This window comes from Arvicola amphibius, chromosome 12 (assembly GCF_903992535.2).
Source record: "Arvicola amphibius chromosome 12, mArvAmp1.2, whole genome shotgun sequence".
Classification (NCBI taxonomy): domain Eukaryota; kingdom Metazoa; phylum Chordata; class Mammalia; order Rodentia; family Cricetidae; genus Arvicola; species Arvicola amphibius.
The window spans coordinates 21787921-21813793 of record NC_052058.2 but is presented as its reverse complement, the minus strand read 5'-3'; the positions used below and the strand labels follow the sequence as shown (position 1 = coordinate 21813793).

At 42.5% G+C, this 25873-nt stretch overlaps 1 protein-coding gene across 1 annotated transcript in view; it reads left to right on the top strand.

Moving 5' to 3' along the window:
• Copa (COPI coat complex subunit alpha) overlaps positions 1-25148 on the top strand; it is a 47213-nt gene extending 22065 nt beyond the window's left edge. Inside the window, exons 11-33 of the mRNA XM_038348801.2 lie at positions 3200-3350; positions 4455-4521; positions 5795-5870; positions 7812-7894; positions 9657-9796; positions 10347-10432; positions 10536-10674; positions 11554-11716; positions 11815-11961; positions 13264-13453; positions 13574-13669; positions 16924-17012; positions 17199-17322; positions 18851-18940; positions 19481-19590; positions 20446-20523; positions 20689-20757; positions 21386-21522; positions 21789-21975; positions 22059-22169; positions 22454-22615; positions 23863-24057; positions 24500-25148. Of these exons, the coding sequence (XP_038204729.1) occupies positions 3200-3350; positions 4455-4521; positions 5795-5870; positions 7812-7894; positions 9657-9796; positions 10347-10432; positions 10536-10674; positions 11554-11716; positions 11815-11961; positions 13264-13453; positions 13574-13669; positions 16924-17012; positions 17199-17322; positions 18851-18940; positions 19481-19590; positions 20446-20523; positions 20689-20757; positions 21386-21522; positions 21789-21975; positions 22059-22169; positions 22454-22615; positions 23863-24057; positions 24500-24559 (2750 nt within the window). The 3' untranslated portion in view covers positions 24560-25148. The remainder of the gene's footprint in view (positions 1-3199; positions 3351-4454; positions 4522-5794; positions 5871-7811; positions 7895-9656; positions 9797-10346; positions 10433-10535; positions 10675-11553; positions 11717-11814; positions 11962-13263; positions 13454-13573; positions 13670-16923; positions 17013-17198; positions 17323-18850; positions 18941-19480; positions 19591-20445; positions 20524-20688; positions 20758-21385; positions 21523-21788; positions 21976-22058; positions 22170-22453; positions 22616-23862; positions 24058-24499) is intronic.
• The last annotated feature ends 725 nt before the right edge of the window (positions 25149-25873 follow it).

Genomic DNA, 25873 nt, shown 5'->3' with positions numbered 1-25873 from the left:
CCTCTCTTCTGGGGAAAGTGTTCTTTAGTGTTCTTCTCATCCCAGATCTGTTTAACCTTAAGCTCATTCTCTTGGATGTGCTCCTAGGAGCTCATAGGAGACTAATATTGAACACTTAGAGTTCTCACACTGAGAAAATAGAAGTCAAGTCTATTTCATTCATTTGTCAAATACATAATAAATATTAGACTCTGAGTGCTGATATCAAAGCAGTGCATGAAAGTCCCTGTCTTGATGGAACGTTAAGGGAAATAGACTGTAAACAGTAAGTATATAAAATGATGTGTGTTTGAACCAAATGAAGCAAAAAGAAAGGTGATGACAGCGTGTGTCCTGCTGGCTTATATTGAGTGTTGAGAAAAATGGAAATGCATGGGAAAGGAAGACTGTCATAGGCAAAAAACATGAACTGGATGAAAAAGAGAAGTTCTTAGCATGATAGGGGAATATTAGAAATGCCAGTGGGAACATAGTATATGGTATTAGATAGTAGGAAGTAAAACCACCTCCGATTTTGCTTGGTTTTATAAGCTATGGCTTGTAATTGATTGTTTTTACTCTGTTCTTTGGGGGCTTGCCCCCCAGTTCCCAAGTAAATATATGGAAATTTATTCTTAATTAGGAATGACTGGCCTTAGCTTGACTTGTTTCTAGCCAGCTTTTTTAACTTAAATTATCCTATCTACCTTTTGCCTCTGGGTTTATACCTTTCTCTATTCTAGGTGTCTTTCTTATTTCTTACTCTGTTGTTGGCTGGGTGGCTGACTCCTGGCATCCTCCTTTCCTTTTCCTTTTCTCACTCCTCCTCCTTCTCTTTTTCTCCTTCTGTTTATTCTCTCTGCCCCTGGAAACCTCATCTATCTCTTTCCTGCCTAGCTATTGCTGTTCAGTTGTTTATTAGACCAATCAGGTGTTTTAGGCAGGCAAAGTAACACAGCTTCACAGAGCTAAACAAATGCAACATAAAATCTTTGCACATTAAACAAATATTCCACAGCATAAACAAATCTAACACTTCTTAAACTAATATTCCATAATAATGGCTAGAACTTAATATTTTACTCTGTCTGGGCAGTGGTGTCACACACCTTTAATCCCAGCCCTTGAGAGGCAGAGGCAGAGCCAGGTGGAGCTCTGTGAGTTCAAGGCCAGCCTGGTCTACAGAGTTGAGTTTCTAGGACAGCCAGAGTGTGCAGAGAAACTCTGTCTCAAAAAAAAAAAAAAAAAAAAAAAAAAAATTTACTTGGATGAATTAAAAGCCATTGGAAAGGGGCTAAAAAGATGGCACAGTGGTTAAGAGCCCTTGTTATTCTTAGAGAAGACCGTGGTTTGACTCCCAGCACCCACACAGTAAGACGACCATCCATAACTCTAGTTCCAGAGAATCAGATGCCCTCTTCTGACCTGGAGGCACATATGTGGTATACAGATATACATGTAGGCAAAGCACTCATACACAGAAAAAAAAATTCGATCAAGTTTTTAAAAGAAGCCATTGGAAAATTTTGAGTTGAAAGTAAAGCTGGTTTGTACACGGAGAGCAAGCAATTGGAGTATAAAAATGAGATTATTTAAGGAATGAATGATGCTAATTGGGAGAATACAAACTTTTTTACCCCTCCAGGCAGGGTTTCTCTGTGTAGCCCTAACTGTCCTCGAACTTACAAAAACCTGACTGCATCTGCTTCCATTGTGCTGGGAATAAAGGCGTGTGCCACTACCACCTGGAAACATTTTCTTAAAAACAATCATAAAAGCTTTTTTTTTGTTAGGCTGGGCAGTGGTATCCCACTCCTTTAATCTCAGCACTCAGGAGGCAGAGGCAGAAGGATCTCTGAATCAAGGCCAGCCTGGTCTACAAAGTGAGTTCTACAATAATAGAGAGAACGAAACAAAAAGATTTTTCGTGTTTTGTTTTTAATTTATTTACTTGTTTCATAAAGGCTTCTTAAATTGACTTTCATGTGCAGGCAAAATGGCTCAGCTGGTAAAAGTGTTTGCCAATAAGCCTGACCACCTGAGTCAATCCCCAGAACCCATGTGGTAGGAGAAAACTGACTCTCACAAGTAGTCCTCCCGCCTCCAAACACATAAAACCATATGCCCTCCCCCGGCAAACAAATAAATGTAGAAAAAGTAAACATTCATTCTTTTAAGCAGATAGTTTTTATGGTTTTCTTACTTGCTAAAGACTGAGGAAGAATGAAAAATCATATAAATCTCTCTTCAGAGAACATGTGAAATAGTTGGTGTGAGATACTTGAATGCTAACATTGGTTTATACAAAGTATTAAGGGAATGCACAGAAGGGTGTATTTAAACACAGGGCTGGGAATATAGTTCATTGGTAGAGTGCTTTCCTAGCTTGTTTGAGGTCCTGGGTTCAAGAAGAAAGGGCAAGGAGATGAGTGACAGAAATTACTTGGAAAAAGATTCGAAGGATTGTGAGAGTTTAGGAATGCATTTAGATGTTATATTATTCTGTTATCTATAGCTATAGCGAAATACTTTACACTAGGTACTTTTTTAAAAAGGGGATTTAGACTGGAGAGATGCCTCATGGGTGAAGAGTACTTGCTACCCTTACAGAGGACTAAAGTTCCGTTCCCAGCACCCACATGGTGGTTCACAACTGCCTGTTACTCGAGTTCCATGGGATCTGATGCCCTCTTTTGGCTTTCTCAGGCACCAGGCGTATACAATGTGCATATAATTTGAATGCAGGTACTCACATGTAGACATAAAATAGATCTGAAAAAGAGAAGGTGTTTATTTTTTTCACCATTAAAGAGGTTGAAAATCCGAGACTGAGCAGCCCAACTATCCTTTGGTGAGGATTCCTTTGGCTCAATTACAGTATGACACAAAGCATCTTGATAGTAGTGATCAAGAGGGAGAAATCACATGACCAGGGAAGACTCCAGAGAGAATTCAGGATTTTCTTTGTATAGCAACATTCTTCCCAGGGTGCTCTAATGACCTAGTGACGTTTCACTAAGCCTCATCTCTTAGAGATTCTACCACCTCAGCATCTCACATTAAGCTTCTACACATGAACCCTTGAGGCACAGTCTGTCTCCAAGCCGTAGGAGATGCCCTCTACCCTTTTAGCATTGAATATATTCATCTGTGTATCTCCTATTTCTAACCATCCTTTTGCTTACAGATGATTGTTTCCTCTCTTCCCTCTGTTCTCTAGGCCATGATGGTGGAATGATTGTATTTAAGCTGGAACGTGAACGCCCAGCCTATGCTGTTCATGGCAATATGCTACATTATGTAAAGGACCGATTCCTGCGTCAGCTGGACTTCAACAGCTCCAAAGATGTAGCTGTGATGCAGTTGAGGAGGCAAGTCTGACTTCCTTTCCAGACCCTTTCATCTGTTGCACTTCCTCAAGCAGGACTCTATAACCAGCCTTTGGGGTCTCAGCTATCAGACATGGATGCCCATTGAACAGACCTTCAGTTTAAATCCCATAATGACAGATACAGAGGTGTCATGAACAGGAGGACTGCTCGTGGCTCTGTGCAAGGACATTCTACTAATGTCTACAAAATCTCTTGCAGATCACAGAAAGCTCCTAGCTAAAATGTAGCCCAATTTGGTAATGCAAATTTTGGCCTTTTTCACTTATGCCTTGAGGAACCTTGTGGCAGGCAGAGTGGGGTGATAAACCTAAATGACCACAGTTCAGGATAATAAAATAGGGAAGATATTTTTTAAGAGTTGCAGTATATCAGAACTCAACCTTTACAGCAAAATCCCACAACCCTAAAAGGCAAAACTGTGTCTCTGGAACGGTTAGCTCTGAAGATGTGATAACCTCTGGGGTGCCTGGCCAAAGGACCTGTGCTTTGAATGCCAGCTGCAGCATGCTGAAACATTCATGGCAGCAAACACTGGCATGCAGGCTTGACAACCACCCGCTAGCTTCACTATGACAAAAAAATGGGTTTTTGTGAACAGTCCCAGGGACAGAAGAAAACAAGCAGAGAAATCACATCAGACTACACTGTGGTGTCCACTGCAATTATGCATAGGAATTTATTTGTACCACCACTTACCACCTTCTGATGGAAATGTGGCTTGTGCTTTGCTGATTGGACGATTAAGTAGTCAAGCTTTAATGGAAAGAGAAAAAAACACAGTATCTGTTTTTCCTCAGTATAGAAGTAGTGAACATATGTGTACTGAGTGGCTATGTAGACATTGAAGTGATAATTCTTTTTTTCCTTCCTGTTCTTTTCTTTCTTTCGTTTTTTGAGTCAGGGTTTCTCTTGTATTACCGCTCTAGCTGTCCTGGAACTAGCTCTTGTAGACCAGGCTGGCTTCAAACTCACGAAGATCTGTCTGCCTCTGTCTCCCGAGTGCGGGATTAAAGGCATGCGCCACCACCGCCCAGCCTTCTTTTCTATTCTTACACCTATTCTATTTCTTCCTTTTTTATGTAGTGGTTCCAAGTTTCCAGTGTTCAACATGTCATACAATCCAGCAGAAAATGCAGTCCTGCTGTGCACTGTAAGTAATTATGGCATCTCTCTAGGTTCTCCTCAGTGAGTATCTTATTGTCTTTAGAGAGCCACTAATGGTATTTTTTGGTTTTTTGAGACAGAGTTTCTCTGTATCCTTTGACTGTCCTCAAACTCACCCTGTTTACCAGGCTGGCCTTGAACTCACAGAGATCCACCTCCCTCTGCCTCCCCGTGTGCTGGGATTAAAGGCTAAAGGCATGTACCACCTTTACCCGGCTTCTAATTGCCTCTTAAAAGCTCCTCCTTTCCCCCTCAATACTGAGGAGTAAACCTATGGGTACCTGGTGGGCAAGTTGACCCTTTCCTGATAGAACTCCTAATGGATGTTTTGTACAAGCTGACACAGTGGACACTCAAGCTCACACTAAATGGTCATGAACCTACTAAGGGTTTGTGAGGTGGTCAGAAGGAGTGTTTGAATTTGTTGTGCACAGGAGGTACCTTTTCTGTTCCTTCTGCTCAGGTGAACATAGAAGGCCTGTGTTGGAAGCTGATTCTCCAGTGAATCACCTTCTGAGTTTTCAGGGCCCTCCCCATTTCCTGCCACATAATTTGGAAAAAAATAGAATGAAGAAATGGCATTCTAATTTTAGGATACTGGTGGCTGAATGATAACTGCTTTTCCTATATAACTTTTCATACGTCATCTTGCTCATTTAGTATCTAACACAACCATATTCTTCTGACAGTTTCTTTTTTTTTTTTTAAAGATTTATTTATTATATATACAACATTCTGCCTCAATGTATGCCCGCACGCCAGAGGCGGGTGCCAGATCTCAGTATAGATGGTTGTGAGCTACCATGTGGTTGTTGGGAGTTGAACTCAGGACCTCTGGAAGAGCAGCCAGTGCTCTTAACCTCTGAGCCATCTCTCCAGCCCTGACAGTTTCTTGAATGTCTTCTTAGATCGGTTTTGTTTTGTTTTCCTTTTCTTTTCTGAAGCATACTTTTAAATTGACAAGTATATTCAGATGAAGCACCAGGTTCCTTGTCTTTTAATTGTGGAATAGAGAGAAATCTTTGTGTTTATTCAGATAATATCTGCATTTTTAGAGGATAAAGAAAATAGTGCCATCAGTGCTTGGTTATTTGGCTAAGAGCGTTATAATTGTCACATATAGAAATAACTCAATCACCCTCTGGGTGCAGGTAATGGAAGTATACGTTCAGAATTGTCTGTGTTGCAGTGATGTCTTCTCTGTCAGAAAACGGTGTCTTCAATGCTGCTTCCTAAACATGTCTTCCTTTTCCCTACAGAGAGCAAGCAATTTAGAGAATAGTACTTATGATCTATACACCATCCCCAAAGATGCAGACTCCCAGAATCCTGATGGTGGGTGCTCTTTGTCTCCTCCACTCTGCTTCCAGCTCTCCTCACCACAGGCCGTGGCCGCATCATTCATGTGTGTTGGCAGGTGCTGCTGACAGTTGCACCAGAGGCAATTGTGTGTGAAATATTCATGTTCTGCCTCCATTTTATTACCCCAGCTAGATATATATATTTTATAATTTGGTTATTAGAAACTCTCCATTTTCTCTTTCAGCACAGCATGTTATCCTAGATTATTGTCAGCTGATATGACTTTCACCCTGGTAGTTTCATTTATTTAAAAATGTGGCTCCAGTCTTGCAATGTCTCTTCCTGGGCCTGGGGATTTATTCTTGCCTTTCTATATCCAGATCCGATTTGCTTTCTTTTGCATGTCAAAAAGATGAGGCTGCTAACAGTCCCATGACCCACCTGGGATCCCAGGATCCAGCTGAGACCCCTGCCTGCCTCTTTCATCACCACCATCCCCTGTTGATGTCCTTACTACTAGAACTTGCTGACAAAACATTCTCAGAATGGATTGGAGTCTCATTTATGCTCTTTTCAGTGCAGTTCTTCCAGTGGATTTACAGGCCTTAAACAGTCTAAAGCCTATTCCACAGGCCCTGCCTTTTACTAGTACATTTTGATATTTTATACCCTCCAAAGTTCTGAGAAATATTTTGCTAGGTCTGTCCCTTTTGTGAGTGCCAAGAGGTCATTATTGTTGTAATATTCTCTTTTGTTTGTTTTGTTGTTTTGGAGAGTGCATATATGCGTATAAGAGAGGGTCTCACTGTATAACCCAGAGAAGCCTAGAACTCATAGTTGCCCTTAATACTGGAATTGCACATTATGCCATCTCCCTTTACCCTTTTAAATGTGCTCAGGCTGAGATGATGAGAGAAACGATAGATAGATAGATAGATAGATAGATAGATAGATAGATAGATAGATAGATATAGAGAGAGAGAAAGAGAGAGAGATCCATAAAGTCAAGTCTCCCTCACAAATTAGTCAGTTAAGTCTTCCTAAGTAAACTTACGTTTTGGTGCCTCCCAGCCCACCATAGTTTTATTCATTTTCCATAATCTGTTAGCAATCAGTAGAACTTCTGTTATCCATCCTTTAAGAGGGATAGTAATTATAAAGGTGTGTTCAAGTGGTGGACACCAGAGAGAAAGTAGAAGCTCGGGTAGTAAGCGTTGTGGTAGAAATTTGTTTTGTAAATTCTTTGGCATTCCAGGTACCAGAAAAGTACAAAGCAAGGCTGGTCAGCATGCTCTGGTCTGTTTTCCATTGCTATAACAGATAAGACTGTTTGAATATATTCTTTACAAGTTTATCAGAGAGTGGAGTATCCATTTCAAAATTCCAATCAGCTGCAAACTGAGGAACATTTTATAACTCTCCTCAGGGCGATAATGCTGAATTGACATTCACAGAGCAACAGCTTGATGCTGTGTTGCCCAGCACTGAGCCTGTCAACATTTAGCTGGAAGTGCTGTGTCCCACCCTGCCCTACTAGGGGGCCAGCATTAGCATGTTAAAAGCAGCAGAGCAGCTGCGTCCTGGGGTGGGGTTCTGTCACTTCTCCAGCTTGCTTAGATAGGAGGTCTTAGACTTTGACAGGCTGCTTGCTGTGCCTCAGCTTGGCCAGGAAGGCCCTGCTCGTTAGCTTGATGGAGTATGCTGTCTCCCAAGATGGGCAGCATTTCTGCCAGGATGTGGTGCTGGCTGAAACGCAGCCACTTGGCCTAGAGATAAGAGGGTTGGCAGGGGTGGGGGCTGGAGTTTGGAGGAAACTGGTGGAGAAAAGTCACTGACAGTAGCCTGAGGTTATGGCTGAATTAGTTAGGAAGCAGCTGAACTGGTGAAGCCAAAATGGCAGCTCCATGGCACCTGACTCTGTCACCTGCTAGTGGCTCACCACATGCTCTCATACTTTGGTTTTGTTCTTCTCAGCCCCTGAAGGGAAACGATCCTCGGGCCTGACAGCAGTTTGGGTTGCTCGGAATCGGTTTGCTGTCCTAGATCGCATGCATTCGGTGAGTTGAGGTTGAAAGTGGAAAAACCAGTTTAGGGAGTGCGATAGCAGCACACAGTGAAGAGCACTGCTTTTCCTGAGTCTCTCCAGAGCAGCTGTGGTCCTGGGTCCTGGGTCTCCCTCTAGCCCTAGACCTAGACTAATCCCTGGGGAGGAAAAGTTGATTTGTTGGGTTGATGTTACTAGGGCTCTGGGCTTCTGAACTTAGAGGAGCTAAGGCCATCAGATTTTAATTAATTTAGTAAAATATCATTTATATACAGAGATTTTCCTCCCTGTCCCACTCCCCTTATCGGTACTTAAAATGTAATAGGTTTAGATTCCCGGGAATGGTAGCACACTCATTTAAGGCTTGAGGCAGGCAGATTTCTGTGAGTTCGAGGCCAGCCTGGTCCACAGAACAAGTTCCAGGATGGCCAGAGATGTACAGAGAAACCCTGCCTCAAAATAAATGAATGAGTGAGTGAATGAATGAATAAATACGATAGGCCCAATTTAGGATAAGTGAGGGTCTCCCAATAAAATACTCAACTAAAGCTTAATCCCTGCCTGGTTTCTTTCCAACTGACTGAGAAAATCAAATTTAGATGAATATCTTTTTTTGTTGTTTGCTGATTTTTGAGTCCTAGGGATTGAATTTAGGGCCTTGTTCGTGCAAGGTAGGTGCTCTGCCACTTACCTATATCCCAAGCTATTTTTTTTTTAAACTCTGTGTGTGTGTGTGTGTGTGTGTGTGTGTGTGTGTGCTGTGCACCATGTAATTTTGAGCATCTCACTAAGACTAGTGAGGATCTGTATAGACTGGGAATGAACTCACTCCTTAACCCCGACTGGGCTCATAGTCCTATAGTTCTACCTGAGCCTCCCAAGTGGCTGAGATTATAAGCCTACACCACCACAAGGACAAGGCCCAGCCTCTTATGATCTCTCTCTCTCTCTCTCTCTCTCTCTCTCTCTCTTGTTGTTTTGTTTTGAGGCAGGGTTTCTCTGTGTATCTCTGGCTGTTCTGGAACTCACTCTGCAGACCAGGCTGGTCTCAAACTCACAGAGATCCTGCCTCTGCCTGCCTGAGTGCCAGGATTAAAGACATGCACCACCACCACCCAGCTAGGATTTCTTTTTTAAGAGAGAGGTGAGAGGCCATTAGATTTTTAGATGTCTCAGTGGGTAAGGACCCTTTCCAATGTAGATGACCTAAATACAGTCCCTGGGAACCATATGTAGAAGGAGAGAACTTACTTCTTCACTTTCTCCTCGGACCCTAAACATGGACACCATGGTGTGTGTACCCACATATGCATAAACATGGACACCATGGTGTGTGTACCCACATATGCATAAACATGGACACCATGGTGTGTGTACCCACATATGCATAAACATGGACACCATGGTGTGTGTACCCACATATGCATAAACATGGACACCATGGTGTGTGTACCCACATATGCATAAACATGGACACCATGGTGTGTGTACCCACATATGCATAAACATGGACACCATGGTGTGTGTACCCACATATGCATAAACATGGACACCATGGTGTGTGTACCCACATATGCATAAACGTTGAGCGAGGTGGGGAAGAAGTGAGACAAAACAGAGGTTAATAATAAGGCCCTGGAGACAGTCTTGGAGCGATCAGCATGATGACTTGGACAGGGAAAGAAATTCTTTATTGAAAGAATAGTTGCTAAGGGACGTCATTAGCTGTTACGTGATTTATTTGCCTCCTGTAACTCCACCTGTACTCATTTCAGCTTCTGATAAAGAATCTGAAGAATGAGATCACCAAAAAAATCCAGGTGCCCAACTGTGATGAAATCTTCTATGCTGGCACTGGCAACCTCCTGCTTCGGGATGCAGATTCCATCACACTCTTTGATGTCCAGCAGAAGCGGTAACATGGCAGATACCTCTGACAGACAGAGATGTAGTGAGGGGAAGTTGAAATCTTTACTAGGAGCTTTTTCCTAGGCTTACTATGTGGCGTAGCTGCTGCTTGTGCTCTTCAAGACTCCGCAGTTCTTTTTCTCCTTCCATGGCAATCCTACCACCCTACGCATGCACTCTAGAGTACAGCAACAGACTGTGTAGTTAGGCATTTTTATAATACATACATAGCGACAAATGCTTTCAGGTCGTAGAGTGAGAAGGACACAAGTTGAATAGCACAGTTACTGTCCTTAAAGAATTTTATACTTTTAGTAGTGGAACTGATAGGTGTAAGTGCCTATAGGAGGGAATAGGGGACAAAGAATGAGGAAGGGGGCAGTGCAGAGTGTGAGCCAAAACATTTTAGCTCACTGACCTATAGTATAGGCAATGTTTCCTTGGTGTTACATTGAGAAGTTGAGTTTTACATTAATTAAAGATGGAAAAGACATAGGTCTTAGCTTGAGACAAGGGAATTCGGCCAGTTTGTGATTACCTTTCTCTTGCTGTCCCAGGACTCTGGCATCAGTGAAGATTTCCAAAGTGAAATACGTTATCTGGTCAGCAGACATGTCTCATGTAGCACTGCTGGCCAAACATGGTAAGGCTTCATTATATCCACCGTCTCAGAGCCCACTTCCTCCCTGCCAGTCTGCTGCACTCACCCTGTCCGACAGAGCACTCATGCCCTTTGCCTCCTACAGCCATTGTGATCTGTAACCGCAAGCTGGATGCTCTGTGTAACATTCATGAGAACATTCGTGTCAAGAGTGGGGCCTGGGATGAGAGTGGGGTGTTTATCTATACCACAAGCAACCACATCAAATATGCCGTCACCACTGGGTAAGTTAATTATTTGGGACACAGTAGGAGAAGGTGTCTTCTTGAAATCACTGTGCTAGCTCAAAGAGATATAACTGCAGTTCTCTGTTAACATTCTCCATGAAAAAGCTAGCAGGGCACATATGTGCTAAAGACATTCATGTGAGCGGGTGTGGGCATGTGGTGTGTGTGTATAGAGGCAGGTTTTCTCAGACCGGGCAACTTGAGTTCAAGCCCCAGATTCCTTCAGGTGGCTGGAGAGAACCAGCTGCTTCTGAGAGTTATCCTCCAACACCCAACACACGCATTATATACACATACAAACACAGATACATAAAAAATTTTTCAAAACTTTAGAAAAAAATTATAAAGGATTGGGGAGGGATCAGTGAGACGGTGCATCAGGTCTAAACAAAAATGCTTTGTGTGTGAGCCTGGCTAGCGCCCCAAGTTTGATCCCAGAACCCTTGTATGGGTGGAAGGAGGGAGAGAACGGATTCCTCGGAGCTGTCCCTTGCCTTCCACACATGCAATGCGCACACATTTCTGTACATCATGCTCACATATGATTTGTTACATTTTTAAGGGGAGTTGGTCAGTGGTAGTGTGTTTTCCTAGAATGGCCAAGACTCTAGGTTCAATCCATTTTACTGCAAAACATAAAAAGTCCATAGCATCAGCTGGGTGGTGATGGCTCACACCTTTAATTCTAGCATTTGGGAGGCAGAGGCAGGTGGATCTCTGTGAGTTTGAGGCCAGCCTGGTCTACAGAGTGAGTTCCAGGGTAGCCAAGACTGTTTCACAGAGAAATCCTAACTTGAGAAACCAAAAAGAAAAGAAAAGAAGAAGCTGGGTTTCCTTGCACTTCCTGAAAATTGTGCCTTTCCTCCCTATTTCTAGGGACCATGGGATCATCCGAACTCTGGACTTACCCATCTATGTGACAAGAGTGAAGGGCAACAATGTATACTGCCTGGACAGGGAGTGTCGTCCTAGGGTACTTACCATTGACCCCACCGAGTTCAAATTCAAGCTGGCCCTGATCAACAGGAAGTATGATGAGGTATGAAGCAGGGAGCCCCAATGGGAAGTGCTAAGAGGTAGTGCTCCTTTTTCCTTATAAGCAGCCTCTGCTTCCTGCTTCCCACACCAAATGTCTAGGTTCTGCACATGGTGAGGAATGCCAAACTCGTAGGCCAGTCAATCATTGCGTATCTCCAGAAGAAGGGTTATCCTGAAGTGGCCCTACATTTTGTAAAGGATGAGAAAACTCGATTCAGCCTAGCTCTGGAGTGCGGAAACATCGAGGTGAGAGGGCTACGATCCTGTCCCGGGTGGCTGTAGAGAAAGGGAGAGTTCCAGTTAGTGGAACATGATAGAGGGCTAGGTGGAAAACTGTTCTCCTCCACAAAAGTGGTATCCTGGCTTTGTGCCTTAGCCAGAGTGCAATTAGGATGTTTTTAGTTAAAGTGAGCCATTTTCTTCTTCTGTTTCTGATTCTTCCATCTCTTCTTCTGCCACAGTATTTCCACTCTTGTGATCATCTTCTTTTTCTTTTCTTCCTTTTCTCTCTCTGTCTCTCTCTGTCTCTCTGTCTGTGTCTCTGTCTCTGTCTCTCTCTCTCTCTTTCTCTCTCTCTCTCTTTTGTCAAAGTTGAAGCAGGATTTAAATTCTGGCCAGGTCCTCCTCTCCTGGGTTTGCAGGAAATGGCCTTTTTTTGTTTTGTTTTGTTTTGTTTTGTTTTGTTTTTCCGAGACAGGGTTTCTCTGTAGATTTGGAGCCTGTCCTGGAACTCGCTCTGTAGACCAGGCTGGCCTTGAACTCACAGAGATCCGCCTGCCTCTGCCTCCTGAGTGCTGGGATTAAAGATGTGTGCCACCACCGCACACATCATTTTACTATTTTCAAACTGAATTCAAGAATTTCTAACCTGGGCAGTAGTAGCACACACCTTTTAATCCCAGCATTTGGGAGGCAGTGGCAGATGGATCTCCAAGTTCAAGGCCAGCCTGGTCTTCAAAGTAAATTCCTGGACAGCCAGGACTGAAACACAGAGGAACCCTATCTGGAAAGCCCAATTAAAAAAAAGAAAAGAAAAAGAAGAACGTCTAGTATTGAAGCAAGATAGTAGAAATCCCAAGAATCTGCTTGTTTTTCTTGGAGCTTGGTATTGCTGGATGAAGTACTTAGGAATTGTTGAGGCATAGAGGGTACAGACATTGTTTCAAGGAGGAAAGGACCTAGGAAAGCTGCTTTTCAGCTGCATTTCTTCTCTTCTTACTATTTGCTCTGCCTTCCCTAAAGTCCCTATGGAGTTTCAGAGCTAGCAGATAGGAAATAAGACAGCATAAGCAAGGTCAGTCTCCGTGGAGTACACAACTGATAGTGACAGTACTGTACAAGTAAATTTCAGAGGGCAAGAATACTGGGATGGACATGCACCCATACATACATGCATGTATACATACATAGAATTCTTGATAGAAATAGAATGGAAGTAGTGATTGCAAGTATAGAGAATTCCTTGGGAAATTTTTGGCAATGTTTTGGTGAACTCCCCTGGTGTTGAGTCATAGCCCACACTAAACACTGACCATGGGAATTCTTTAGATTGCTCTAGAAGCAGCCAAAGCCCTGGATGACAAGAACTGCTGGGAGAAGCTGGGAGAAGTGGCCCTGCTACAGGGTAATCACCAGATTGTAGAAATGTGCTATCAGCGTACTAAAAACTTTGACAAACTTTCCTTCTTGTACCTTATTACCGGCAACCTGGAGAAACTTCGTAAAATGATGAAGATTGGTGAGTTCCTTTAAAACTAAGGTTGGGAAATGTGCAACTTGTGGGGAAGGAAGAAGGTAAGTAGAGGAGAGAGATCTCTAGAGAGAAGGCTTAAGTTGTTTTCTCGTTGACTTGATATAGCTGAGATCCGAAAGGACATGAGTGGCCATTATCAGAATGCCCTATACCTGGGTGATGTGTCAGAGAGAGTGCGGATCCTGAAGAACTGTGGACAGAGTAAGTATCTATCCAGTACTCGCCAACCTCCTTGAGGCCTTTGGAAGTATTTTTTGGGAATTGCCCTTTATTGTACTGTGTGTGTGTGTGTGTGAAAAATAATAGTATGTTTAAATTTTTTTTCCAAACCAAATGGTGGTGGAGCCAGACAAGGAGTCCTGTTTCTTAACTTGCACTGTAGAGATTAAACTCATGCAGTTTACAGGACTTGATTTGTTGTTGCTCTTGTTTGTTTATTGACAACTCACTGTATACCAAATATGCTAGAATTTGAGATCCATTAAGAAACAAGTTCTCAGAATGTTGACTCCCATCCAATCCTAGCGCTCAGAAGGCTGAGGCAAGAGGATTTCCATGAGTTTGAAGCCATCCTGGGCTAAGAGTAAGACTCTGTGTCAAAAAACAAAGGACTAGAGAGGTGGATTAGCTGTTAAGAGAACTTGTTGCTCTTGCAGAGGACCTAGGTTCAGTTCCCAGCACAACTCTACTTAACTCCAGTTCCAGGGGATCTGATGCCTTCTGACTTCTATGAGCACCAAGCATGCACATGATGTATATACACATGTGTAGCAAATCACACATAAAATATATCTCTAGTAAAAAAAAATTAAGTACTAAGTCTAGATATAGGCTTTGATAGAGAGGAATCAGGGATAAGTCCCAGGTTGTTATTAGCATTGATGATGGTGCTTAAGGATAAACAACTGGATTAATTATGAACTAATTGCCAGCCCAAGCCAGACAGTGGTTGCGCACACCTTTAATCCCAGCACTTGGGAGACAGAGGCAGATGGATCTCTGTGAATTCAAGGCCAACCTGGTATATAAGAACTAGTTCCAGAACTAGTTCTTATATATTTACAAAGCTACAGAGAAACTCTGCCTTGAAAAAAAACAAAACAAACAAACAAAACAAACAAAAAACATGGTGGTGCACACCTTTAATCTCAGCACTCAGAAAACGGGCAGGTGGATTTCTGAATTTAAAGCTGTTCTGGTCTACAGAAGGGGTTCCAGTACTTCCAGGGCTACACAGAGAAACTGTCTCAAAAAAATTAATTTTTAAAAATTGGAAAGAAATTAGCTGTGCTGGCAAAAAATATTTTAAAAAAACCTTAAAACTTAGTGTAGATTAAATATTCCTAAATTAAGTCCAAAATTTGGATGCTCCAAAATCCAAACAATTGTAACCCTGGCTAGTCTTGAACTCACTAGCTAAAATCCAACTTCTTTTTTGGTTTTTCGAGACAGGGTTTCCCTGTAGTTTCTAGAGCCTGTCCTGGAACTAGCTCTTGTAGACCAGGCTGGCCTCAAACTCAGAGATCCGCCTGCCTCTGCCTCCTGAGTGCTGGGATTAAAGGCGTGCGCCACCACCGCCCGGCCTAAAATCCAACTTCTTAAATGTCATTACAATGCTTAGAAATTTCTGAATTTAGTTGGGTGGTGGTGGCACACATTCTTAATCCCAACATTCAGGAGGCAAAGGCAAGCAGATCTCTGTGAGTTCAAAGCCAGCCTGGTCTACAAAGTGAGTTCCAGGACAGCCAGAGCAATTATAGAGAAATCTTGTCTTGAAAAATCAAACAAAAAGAAAATTTCTCAATTCAGAGTTTATATTTTTTTCTTAAAATTTTTATTATTATTTATTGGATGGATGAGTAACTATCTCGTGTGTGTGTGTGTGTGTGTGTGTGTGTGTGTGTGTAAGTTAAAGGACAACTTATGGCAGTTGGTTCTCCTTTCATGTATTGTACTTCTGGAATTGAACTCAGATGCTAGGCTTGGTAGCAAGAACCCATATCTGTGAGTCATCTTGAGGGTCCAGATTTTTGATTTCCAGACGAGGAAACTCCTACTGTAATATCTATGCGAATGTTACAAAGTCTGAAAATCTCCAAAATCTGAAACATTTACTGTCTGGAGAGATGGCTCAGCAGTTAAGAGCACTTCCTGCTCTTCTAAAGGTCCTGAGTCCAATTCCCAACAATCACATGGTGGCTCACAACCATCTGTAATGAGATCTGGTGCTCTCTTGAGGAAGAGACCTGGTCAGTCGTCCTCATCAACTTATCAACTTAGACCAACCATGAAATCCAATATGGATAAGTTCAACAGAACCACCATATACAGGCTGCCCATGCATTGCCTGGGCATAAATTTCAAATTCATTCATTCATTCCAAAGAAAGATACCTAAAATATAATTTTTTTAATTTAATTTACTTTTAACAAACATTTAATTATAATAGACTCTAATAGAACACTTCTAGTAAGTGACAAAAGATGTGACAATGAACTCAGATGTTTAAGCAGAAATGGAATCAAGGGTTATAGTCATCAGGCACAACAAGTTTCTTTTTACCAGATTTTTTTCATCCATGTTTTTAGCATGCTTCTTGGGCTGTTTCAGGGACTTCTTGCCACGTTTGTGATATCTATTGCCCCTTTCCAAGATATATTTAAAACAGCTGAGGGAACCAACTCCCAACAGATTGTCCTCTGGTCTTCACATGTGTGCTATGAGACTTCCACACAAACATGCATACACAATAAACATATAAAAAAATTAATAAATAAAACACCCGTCCCTTCACATTTAGAGTATGGCTTAGCTTTGATTCAGTGTGTTCTACTAAAGCTGCATTCAAAGGGTGGCCAGTACTGTAGACATACAAAGACCCAACAGGAGGGCTGAAGAGGTGGCTCAGTGGTTAAGAGCATTGCTTGCTCTTCCAAAGGTCCTGAGTTCAATTCCCCCCAACCACATGGTGGCTCACAACCATCTGTAATGAGATCTGGTGCCCTCTTCTGGCCTGCAGGCTTACACGCAGACAGAATATTGTATACATATTAATTAATTAATTAATTAATTAATTAATTTTTAAAAAGACCCAACAGGAGAAGAATGCATTTCCACAGTGTGAGTGTGGGTGGTATTTGGGTCTTTGTTCTCCCTTGTCTGAAAGGCAGTATCATCTTGCCATGTTGCCTTTTCATAAAATTCACAACATGGTACCTGGTTACCCTCAGAACAGGTAATTAAGATGACACCCAAATAGAATCCACAATTACTGTAAACTGATCTTGGGTGTGACAGTTCATCACTTCCGATATATTCTTTGTATTAGAAACTAGTTAACAACCTCAGGCTGCACTTAGGGTTGGGTATTAGGAAGCATCTGGGTACTCAGGAGTCTACTGAAATAACATTCTCTTGGGACTGTAATTATACCACAAAGCCTGTGTTTTCTTTAGAATCCCTGGCCTATCTCACAGCTGCTACACATGGTTTAGATGAGGAAGCTGAGAGTCTGAAGGAAACATTTGACCCCGAGAAGGAGACAGTGAGTATTTACACATGTGTCTCTGATAACAGGAATCATTCTTATCTTGGGATAATTTAAAACCATAAATTTTACTCAGCAAACTATTGAGAGATGTCTAGAGGAAGCACATAACCTTTTCTGTGTGATGCTGTCGAGATCTTGAGAGCTGTTTATCCTTAACGTCTCCATTATTCCACCTCTCAGATCCCAGAGATTGATCCTAATGCTAAGCTGCTCCAGCCTCCTGCACCTATCATGCCATTGGATACCAATTGGCCCTTATTGACTGTGTCCAAAGGGTTCTTTGAAGGCTCCATTGCCAGCAAGGGTAAGTGCTCATTTCTCCTATAGCACTCTTGTTACTAGTTATCCTAAATGGGTCTGAGTATATACTTAGTAGATTGCTTGCCTAGCATGTGGAACTCTGGGTTCAGTTCCTACCATTATACACATAACTGACACACACCTGCAATACCAGCTAGGGATGTAGCGGTAAGAGAATTAAAAATTCAAGGTCATTCTTGGCCACATAGTCAGTTTTAGGACAGTCTGGTCTGCATGAGACCATGTTTTAAAAACAAACAAAAAAAAAAAAACATTTTTAGAAGGTACCAGTAAGTAATAGTTTCATCTGTTCTTTTTTCTGTGTGACGTTTCACGGAGCACTGAAATGCTAGCCAGGGCTAGGATGTAGTCTCACAAACTGAGGAAAAGTTTTTTGAGAGCATTAAAAAGAATGTGAGCCAGATGTGACACATACCTATACTCTCAGCAATTAGGAAGTTGATGCAGAGGAGACAAGAATTCAAAGCCAGCCATCACAGATTACATAACTAGTCTAAGGTCAGGCTGGGCCACATGAAACCCTTTCTCGGCTCTCTAGCCCTACCTGCCCCCCCCCCCCCCGACACACACCTAAAACAAACAAACAAAATAGAGTTTAGGGGCTAGAGAGATGGCTCAGTGGTGGAGAGCAGTGTCTGCTCTTCCAGAGTTCAATTCCCAGCACCCACATGGTGACTTACAACCATCTGTAGTGGGATTGATGCAGAGCACTTACATACATAAAATAAAAAACAGAAAGGAAAGAAATTTAGAGAATGATGTGGGTGGGCGGCTGTGCTACCCTGGCGTCTGTGAAGACTTTGCTGCGTTTCTCTAGTTCACTGTGCTTGTTCCACTCAGTTTCCTGTTCGTCGTGGGCTGTGTGTCTGTGGACAAACATTTCACGAAAAAGTTCCTGGAGTGGGCAGCCAGAGACAGCCAGGTTTTGGTAGTAGGGAGTTAGTTCTCTCCTACCTCAACAGGGATTGAATCCAGGGCCACATGCATAACAAACAAGCTCTCTTCCACTGAACTACAGCAACCTCTGGTTATCTCTCCCATTTCCTCACTTTGTGGAACCTGTTGCAAGTTAGCATAACATATATACAACAGGAACAATAACTCATAATATATGGATGGCAACTTTGGAAATTACTTAGTCAGTAAAGTACCTGCCATGCAAGAGTGAGAACCTGAGTTTGGGTTCCCAGCACTGGAATTGCAGCCACTCACATACATACACATTTAAAAAAAAAGACAATTGGACAGAGCAGAACAGGACAGCACCTTGGCAGTTACTGTTTCTTAGTTGAGTTTTTTGTTTGTTTGTTTGTTTGTTTTGTTTTGAGACTTAACCACACAATAATACATGTTTACTGACATTCAGAGTTACCACTTTCTAAGTGGACAGCACACACTCCTGAGGACACAGCCCGAACTGCTTTTGAAAGCATGCGCCTTGCCTGTAGAGGAGATGAAGACTTGAGACTTGCTACTCTTTAACCATCTCCCTTCTGTCCTTCCTTTGGTAGGGAAGGGAGGAGCATTGGCTGCTGACATTGACATCGACACTGTTGGTACTGAAGGCTGGGGAGAGGATGCAGAACTGCAGCTAGATGAAGGTGAGAATGCTGCTTTAGTGCTCTCCTGAGATGATAGGCTCCATTGTAAATGGACCTTTCCTGTCCGACCACCTGTCCCCAAGTACCTGGCAGCTGCTTCCTAAATTACCACACAGGCTTCTATTAATTATAAATGCTCAGGCTTATTACTGACTTTTACATTTTAAATTAACCCATATTCCTTATTTACTCTCTGCCACATGGCGGTCCCTTTATTAGCTTGGCATGTTCATCTCCTGCTCCTCCGTGTCTGGCTGGCAACTCCAGACTCTGCCCTTCTCCTTCCCAGCATTCTCAGTTTGGCTCTCCTGCCTAACCTTATTCTGTTCAGTTATTGGCTAGTCAGCTTGCTTAGTAAACCAATCACAGCAACAAATCTTCGCAGTGCACAAAGGGTTATCCCACAGCACTCCATGGCTATTTGTGCAGCAGTCTCTAAGCTTCTAACTCATGGACCAATAGGACACTAATATTTTGCTTTCTTTTTTTTCTGACTATGCTACCACCCAAATCTATTTTGATCCTGAATTTTCCTTACAGATGGATTTGTGGAGGCTCCAGAAGGTTTGGGAGAGGATGCACTTGGCAAGGGACAAGAAGAAGGAGGTGGCTGGGATGTAGAAGAAGATCTGGAGCTGCCACCTGAGCTGGTATGTGAAGTTCCTACTCTGGAATTTCTTTCCTTTTCACCCTCTGAAAACTAGAGGGGTGTGCTCTCTCTCTCTCTCTCTCTCTCTCTCTCTCTCTCTCTCTCTCTCTCTCTCTCTCTCTCTCTCTCTCTCACACACACACACACACACACCTCTCTTACACTCTGCCTATCCTGAAGTCTCCACAAAGGAGGGGGTCCAGAACAGCCTCCTATGCTGGTATATATCTCTGATACATTTTGTAAGAAGAGAGCCAGAGTCTGTGGCCTTGTTTCCATTCTCATGTAGCATAAGAGAAGGGGATGCAGTTTCTCTCTATCTGATACTTGTCTTCCACTTGAAAGAGGGGAGTGTTTGAAATCTGAGTTGGAGATTTTGTTATGTTGTTTTCATTTTGGTGAGGTGGCTCCCTATTCTATCCCTCTTATAATGTCACCTTTCTCCTATAGAGGTAGGCATCTAAAAGGTTGTATCTTTTTTGTCCTTGGTGAGATGGCTCCCATTGTCTCTCTCCCATAACCATCACATCTTTTCTTGAACAGAGGTAGGTGTCTAAATGGTTGTGTCTTGAATTCATCAGAACACCAGTACCTGGACAGTTTTTTAAATGTCTTAATTTGGGACCTACAAACATAAGTCAGTTGTAGGGCGCTTGCCTGCCATGCACAAAGCCTTTGTTTGGATCCCCACAATACGTAATCAGGCACAGTGGCATATGACCATTATTCTAGCACTAGGTTGAGGCAGGAGGAGTTTTTGCTACATGGAGAGTTTGAGGTTTTGTCAGACTCTGTTTAGACAAATAAATAAAGCCTTTGTTTTTGTTTGTTTCTTTTCTTTTTTTTTTTTTTTTAGGATGTACCCTCTGGGGTCACCAGTGGTGCTGAAGATGGGTTCTTTGTGCCCCCAACCAAGGGAACAAGCCCAACTCAGGTAAGCAGAAAAACACAATTATACAGGGATGAGTGCTTCTAAGCTGGTTAATATTTGGTTACTGTGTAAAAAAAAAAAATGGCTACTTTTAACAGAGATGGAGGAGGAGAATTGGAAGGAGAAAGGAAATTTTTCATTTTGCTTAGGTTTTCTGTTTCTTACTAGATCTGGTGCAATAACTCTCAGCTTCCAGTTGATCACATCCTGGCAGGTTCTTTTGAAACAGCCATGCGGGTAAGTCTTTAAAAATCTTGGCCCTCTCTCCTGAGTGTCTTATGCAGAGTTCCAGAGAGAATAGTTGATTGTCTATTTAACCACATGGGAGTGGTTTTTGTTGTTGTTGTTGTTTTGTTTATTTGTTTGTTTTGAGACAGGGTTTCTCTGTATAGCCCTGGCTGTCCTGGATCTCAGAACTCACTCTGTAGACCAGGCTGGCCTTGAACTCACAGAGATCTGCATTTTGCTTTCTGGCTTACATTAGTAAAATCAGCACCTCTTCTTGTGCACACTGTATCAAATGTTATGATGACTATAACACCTATATAAATGATTATTTATTGTCTCTATGGATTTTTAAAAAATACTCTATGTAGATATTTAAATGGAGTAGATCCTGTACTTTAGTAATGAGAAAAAAGTACAGAGAAGTAAAATACCTTGCCCAAGTTTGACTTAATTTTTAATTGGTAGAAAACAAATCCTCCAGTACTCTAGAGGCAGAGGCAGGTGGATCTCTGTGAGTTCGAGGCCATCCTGGTCTATAGAGAGAGTTCAGGACAGTCAGAGCCACATAGAGACACCTTATCCTGAAAAACCAAACTAAGAAAACAAATGCTTGTGTTTCTTTTTTCTTGTTTGCTAGCTTCTTCATGACCAGGTGGGAGTAATCCAGTTTGGCCCCTATAAGCAGCTTTTCCTGCAGACATATGCTCGAGGCCGCACCACCTATCAAGCCCTTCCCTGCTTGCCGTCCATGTATAGTTACCCTAATCGCAATTGGTAAGGTCCATTACTCCTTGCTACCTACTCCAAGTTGGAGTAAACACTTCAGATGGTAGCCACAGTGACATGGAATTGCCCCAGAGCTAAGGCTTCCGAAAGAAAGGATCTGTGGCTTGTTACTTTCGAGTTTGGTTTTTTATCAGCTGCCATCCTGTTCCCAGCTACTTTCACAGTAGGGTTGTTGGTGATTGTGTTTACTAAAAACAGGGCATGAGTCCTTGGCTCTTGACTAACCTATTTTCTTCATAATTTTCCCTTTCCAGGAAGGATGCAGGGCTAAAGAATGGTGTACCAGCTGTGGGCCTAAAGCTTAATGACCTGATCCAACGATTGCAGCTGTGCTACCAGCTCACCACAGTGGGCAAGTTTGAGGAAGCTGTGGAAAAATTCCGTTCCATCCTGCTCAGTGTGCCTCTTCTTGTCGTGGACAATAAACAGGAGATTGCAGAGGTAGGAGAGTCTAGCCTCTTGCTCAGTCCTGGGCACCTCCATAGTCTTGTCTGTGTCATGACTGTCTTCTGCAACCTCTTCAGGCCCAGCAGCTCATCACAATCTGCCGAGAATATATTGTGGGTTTGTGCATGGAGATAGAAAGGAAGAAGCTGCCTAAGGAGAGCCTGGACCAGCAGAAGCGCATCTGCGAGGTAAGATGTGTGGAGCCAGCGCTCCATTACATCTAAAGTGTTTAGTTCAAAACATTATTGGCTTTGGGGAGGAAGGAAAACTGGAGTTCATCTCCTTGAAGAGGTACTCCATTTCTCCACCCTGTTCCTCAGATCATCGGTTCTCATATTTTAAGAGGTAGAACTAATCTCTGTTTAAAAGTCTATCATGTTTGCTTTCTTTTGTGGTGTTCTTTTATGATTGTGTACCTGTTTATAAACAGCTGAGTATCAGTCTGCCTTGTGTTTTTTTTTCTGTCCACTAGATGGCAGCCTATTTCACACACTCAAACCTGCAGCCTGTGCACATGATCCTGGTGCTGCGGACAGCCCTCAATCTTTTCTTCAAGCTCAAGAACTTCAAGACAGCTGCCACCTTTGCCCGGCGCCTGTTGGAACTTGGGCCCAAGCCTGAAGTGGCCCAACAGGTACAGTAGAATTCCATCAATGACTTTAGGGGGACCAGATGGAAGGAGTAGAGGCTCAAGATCCTTGTCTCTGAAACAAAACAATAGTATTCAACCTGAAAGTGGAAAAAAAACACAATAGAATGTCACCCTCTGACCACTTACCAACCTTTAACCTTGAAACTAGAGTAATAATTTATTCAGATATGGCACTAGGTAATTGACATTCTGAAATACTCTATATAGATATTTAAATGGAGTAGAGCCTATAATTACCTGTATTTTAGTAACGAGAAAGCAATACAGAAAAATAAAATACCTTACCCAAATTTGACTCAATTTTTTTTTTTTTTATATGTAGACCTGACTGTCCTGGAATTCACTATGTAGATCTGGCTGGCCTTGAACTCACAGAGATGTGCCTGCCTCTGCCTCCCCAGTACTAGGATTAAAAACATGCTCTACCACACCTGGCTTGGTTTAATTTTTAATTTGACATTTGTGTTACATCTTACTGCACCATCACTTTGCAACCTAAATAGCTCCAGTGCATCTACAGATAATACATCTATCCTTAAGTTACAGTGCACCTGCAGATAATGCATCTGTCCTTAAACTCTAGTGTACCTGCAGATAGTGCATGAGTTGTTAAACTCCAGTGCACCTGCAGATAATGTATCTGTCCCTAAACTCTAGTGCACCTGAAGATTATGCATCAGTACTTAAGCTCCAGGTGGCACATCTTGACCTCTTCTACTTATACAGATTCCATTATCTGTGCCATCTAAGAACATTCTTCTTGGGCAATAGAAATCTGTTTTAACTCTTTCTGGGGCTCAATCCTGATAGTCTAATCCCCAGACTTTGTTAGATGTGACTTTAGAGCAACGGAGCCATGTGAAGAAAAAGAAAGATTTTACTGTGTATCCCAAACCTGCCCTCAAACTCCTGAGTCTCCTGTTCCTGCCTCCTTCTGAGTGCTACCGAGAAGCAATGGCAATTGTTAGTTTTTCACATACATCCTATACACAGGACAGTACCTGTATTTCTGTAGTACAGTTACTTTTGTTGTTGTGTTCTGTTTTTTGAGACTGGGTCTCAGTATGTAACTCAGGCTAGCCTGGAGCTTGAGATCCTCCTGCTCCTAAGTGCTGACATTATAGATTTAGACCATCATGCCCAGCATATAGTTGTATCTTTTATCAGAGATTATTTGTGCTGCTTTCTGTCCTCTTAAATAAAATGTTCCTTCCCCTTCCCTCTTCTAGACCAGAAAAATCCTATCTGCCTGTGAGAAGAACCCCACAGATGCCTGCCAACTCAATTATGACATGCACAACCCCTTTGACATTTGTGCTGCATCTTACCGGCCCATCTACCGTGGAAAACCAGTGGAGAAGTGTCCACTCAGTGGGGCCTGCTATTCCCCTGAGTTCAAGGGGCAAATCTGCAGGGTCACTACAGTAAGTACCATCCTCAAGAATGTGTCTAGGAGCTGGGCAGTGGTGGCGCACACATTTTATCCCAGCACCCAGGAAGACAGAGGCAGGCATATTTCTGTGAGTTCGAGGCCAGCCTGGTCTACAGAGTGAGTTCCAGGACAGGCTCCAAAGCTACACAGAGTAACCCTCTCTTGGGGGGGGGGGGGGGGAGTGTGTCTAGGAGGGGAGGGGCAGAAGGAAAAGAAGGAAACATAGTGGTTGGTTTCTCGCTTTGTATTTGTCCCTTTGTCCCAGCTCCTTGAGGCAGTGGTACTGGGGAGAGCTCAAGCTTCTGCCCACTGTTCACTTCTCAGCACCAGCACCAACCATCCATCCGACTGCTCCTGTGGGGTGCAGGGAATAACCTTTTTGGGGTTTTCAGCCTTATTAATCTCTAACTTGATCCTCTTCTCCACTTCCACAGGTGACAGAAATTGGCAAAGATGTGATTGGTCTGAGGATCAGTCCTCTTCAGTTCCGCTAAGACCCCTTGTGTTAATCACATATTGTTCCCTCAGAGTCTAGCCTCCAACCTCCCACTCTCCCCTTACACTCACACTTCAGCTTGTTGACATTTGGTTCTCCCTAAAATTTCACATCCTTCTCTGCTGTGGCAAATGAGAATTTCCAAGCCTGACTTTCTGGCTAGTACAGCAGACCTCTCTCCTGAAGGTGGCTGTGGCTGTGATCATAGAGGACTTTGCCTTGCAGCTTGGATCTTGCAAGGGACAAATGAAAACCTTGTGCTGAAGGTTTGTTTAGCAGATTCTTTGAGTATTTATTCCTCTCTCACCCATCACCTTTGTTTTCATTCCACTAGAAAACAGTGTAATGTAAAAAAATGCCATTTTTCCTCAGCCACACGAAATTCCTAACGGTCTTGTATTTTCCTTGGGCATTTAATTGGTCATCAATAGGTTCCTGCTCTCTGTGAGCCCAGACGCTTGCAGTCTGAAAAGAAGTCTTTTTTTTTTGCAAAATGTGTACCATTTCTCATTGATTTGTTTCTGTCCTTTATAACCATTGTTCTTGTGTTTTATTGCTCACACTAAATAAAATAAATTTCTCAGAGAGCCCCCTGGTTTGCTGTTTTCTTCTTGGACGCTTACTTTGATGTCCCTGTTCACATCCATGTAGCTCCCTCACGAGAACAGATTCTTTGCTTGAGAATCTTTTTTTTTTTAATGTATAGTGCTCTGTCTTTATATATGCCTGCAGGCCAGAAGAGAGCACCAGATCTAATTATAGATGGCTGGGAGCCACCATGTGGTTACTTGGAATTGAACTCAGGACCTTTGGAAGAGCAGGCAGTGCTCTTAACCACTGAGCCATCTCTTCAACCCTCTATATACACTACAAAGAGAAAAATGATACTGTTTTTTTAGTTCTACATTGTTAAACAATGGTAAAAAGAGTTCTCTTGGGGCTGGAGAAATGGCTCAATAGTCAAGCACACTGACTGCTCTTCCAGAGGACCCTGCTTCAGTTCTGGCACCCATGTGGTAGCTCACAGGGGATTTGACACCCACAGAGACATAAATGCAGGCAAAACACCAATTAAATAAAAATTTTTTTTTTAAAAAAAGTTCTCTTTTCCATTTTTTTCTGCAACTTTTTTTATCTATTGCTAATTACAGCCAGTATTTGCTGAGCACCTATCTGTCCATCACTGTTGTATGTATTTGACATATTCACATAGAAGATAATTAGATAAATAAACTATATATTTATAGTAAGCACATAGTTGTTTTAGCATCTTTTCCCATTGCTGCAATAAAATCCCCTAACAAAAGCAACT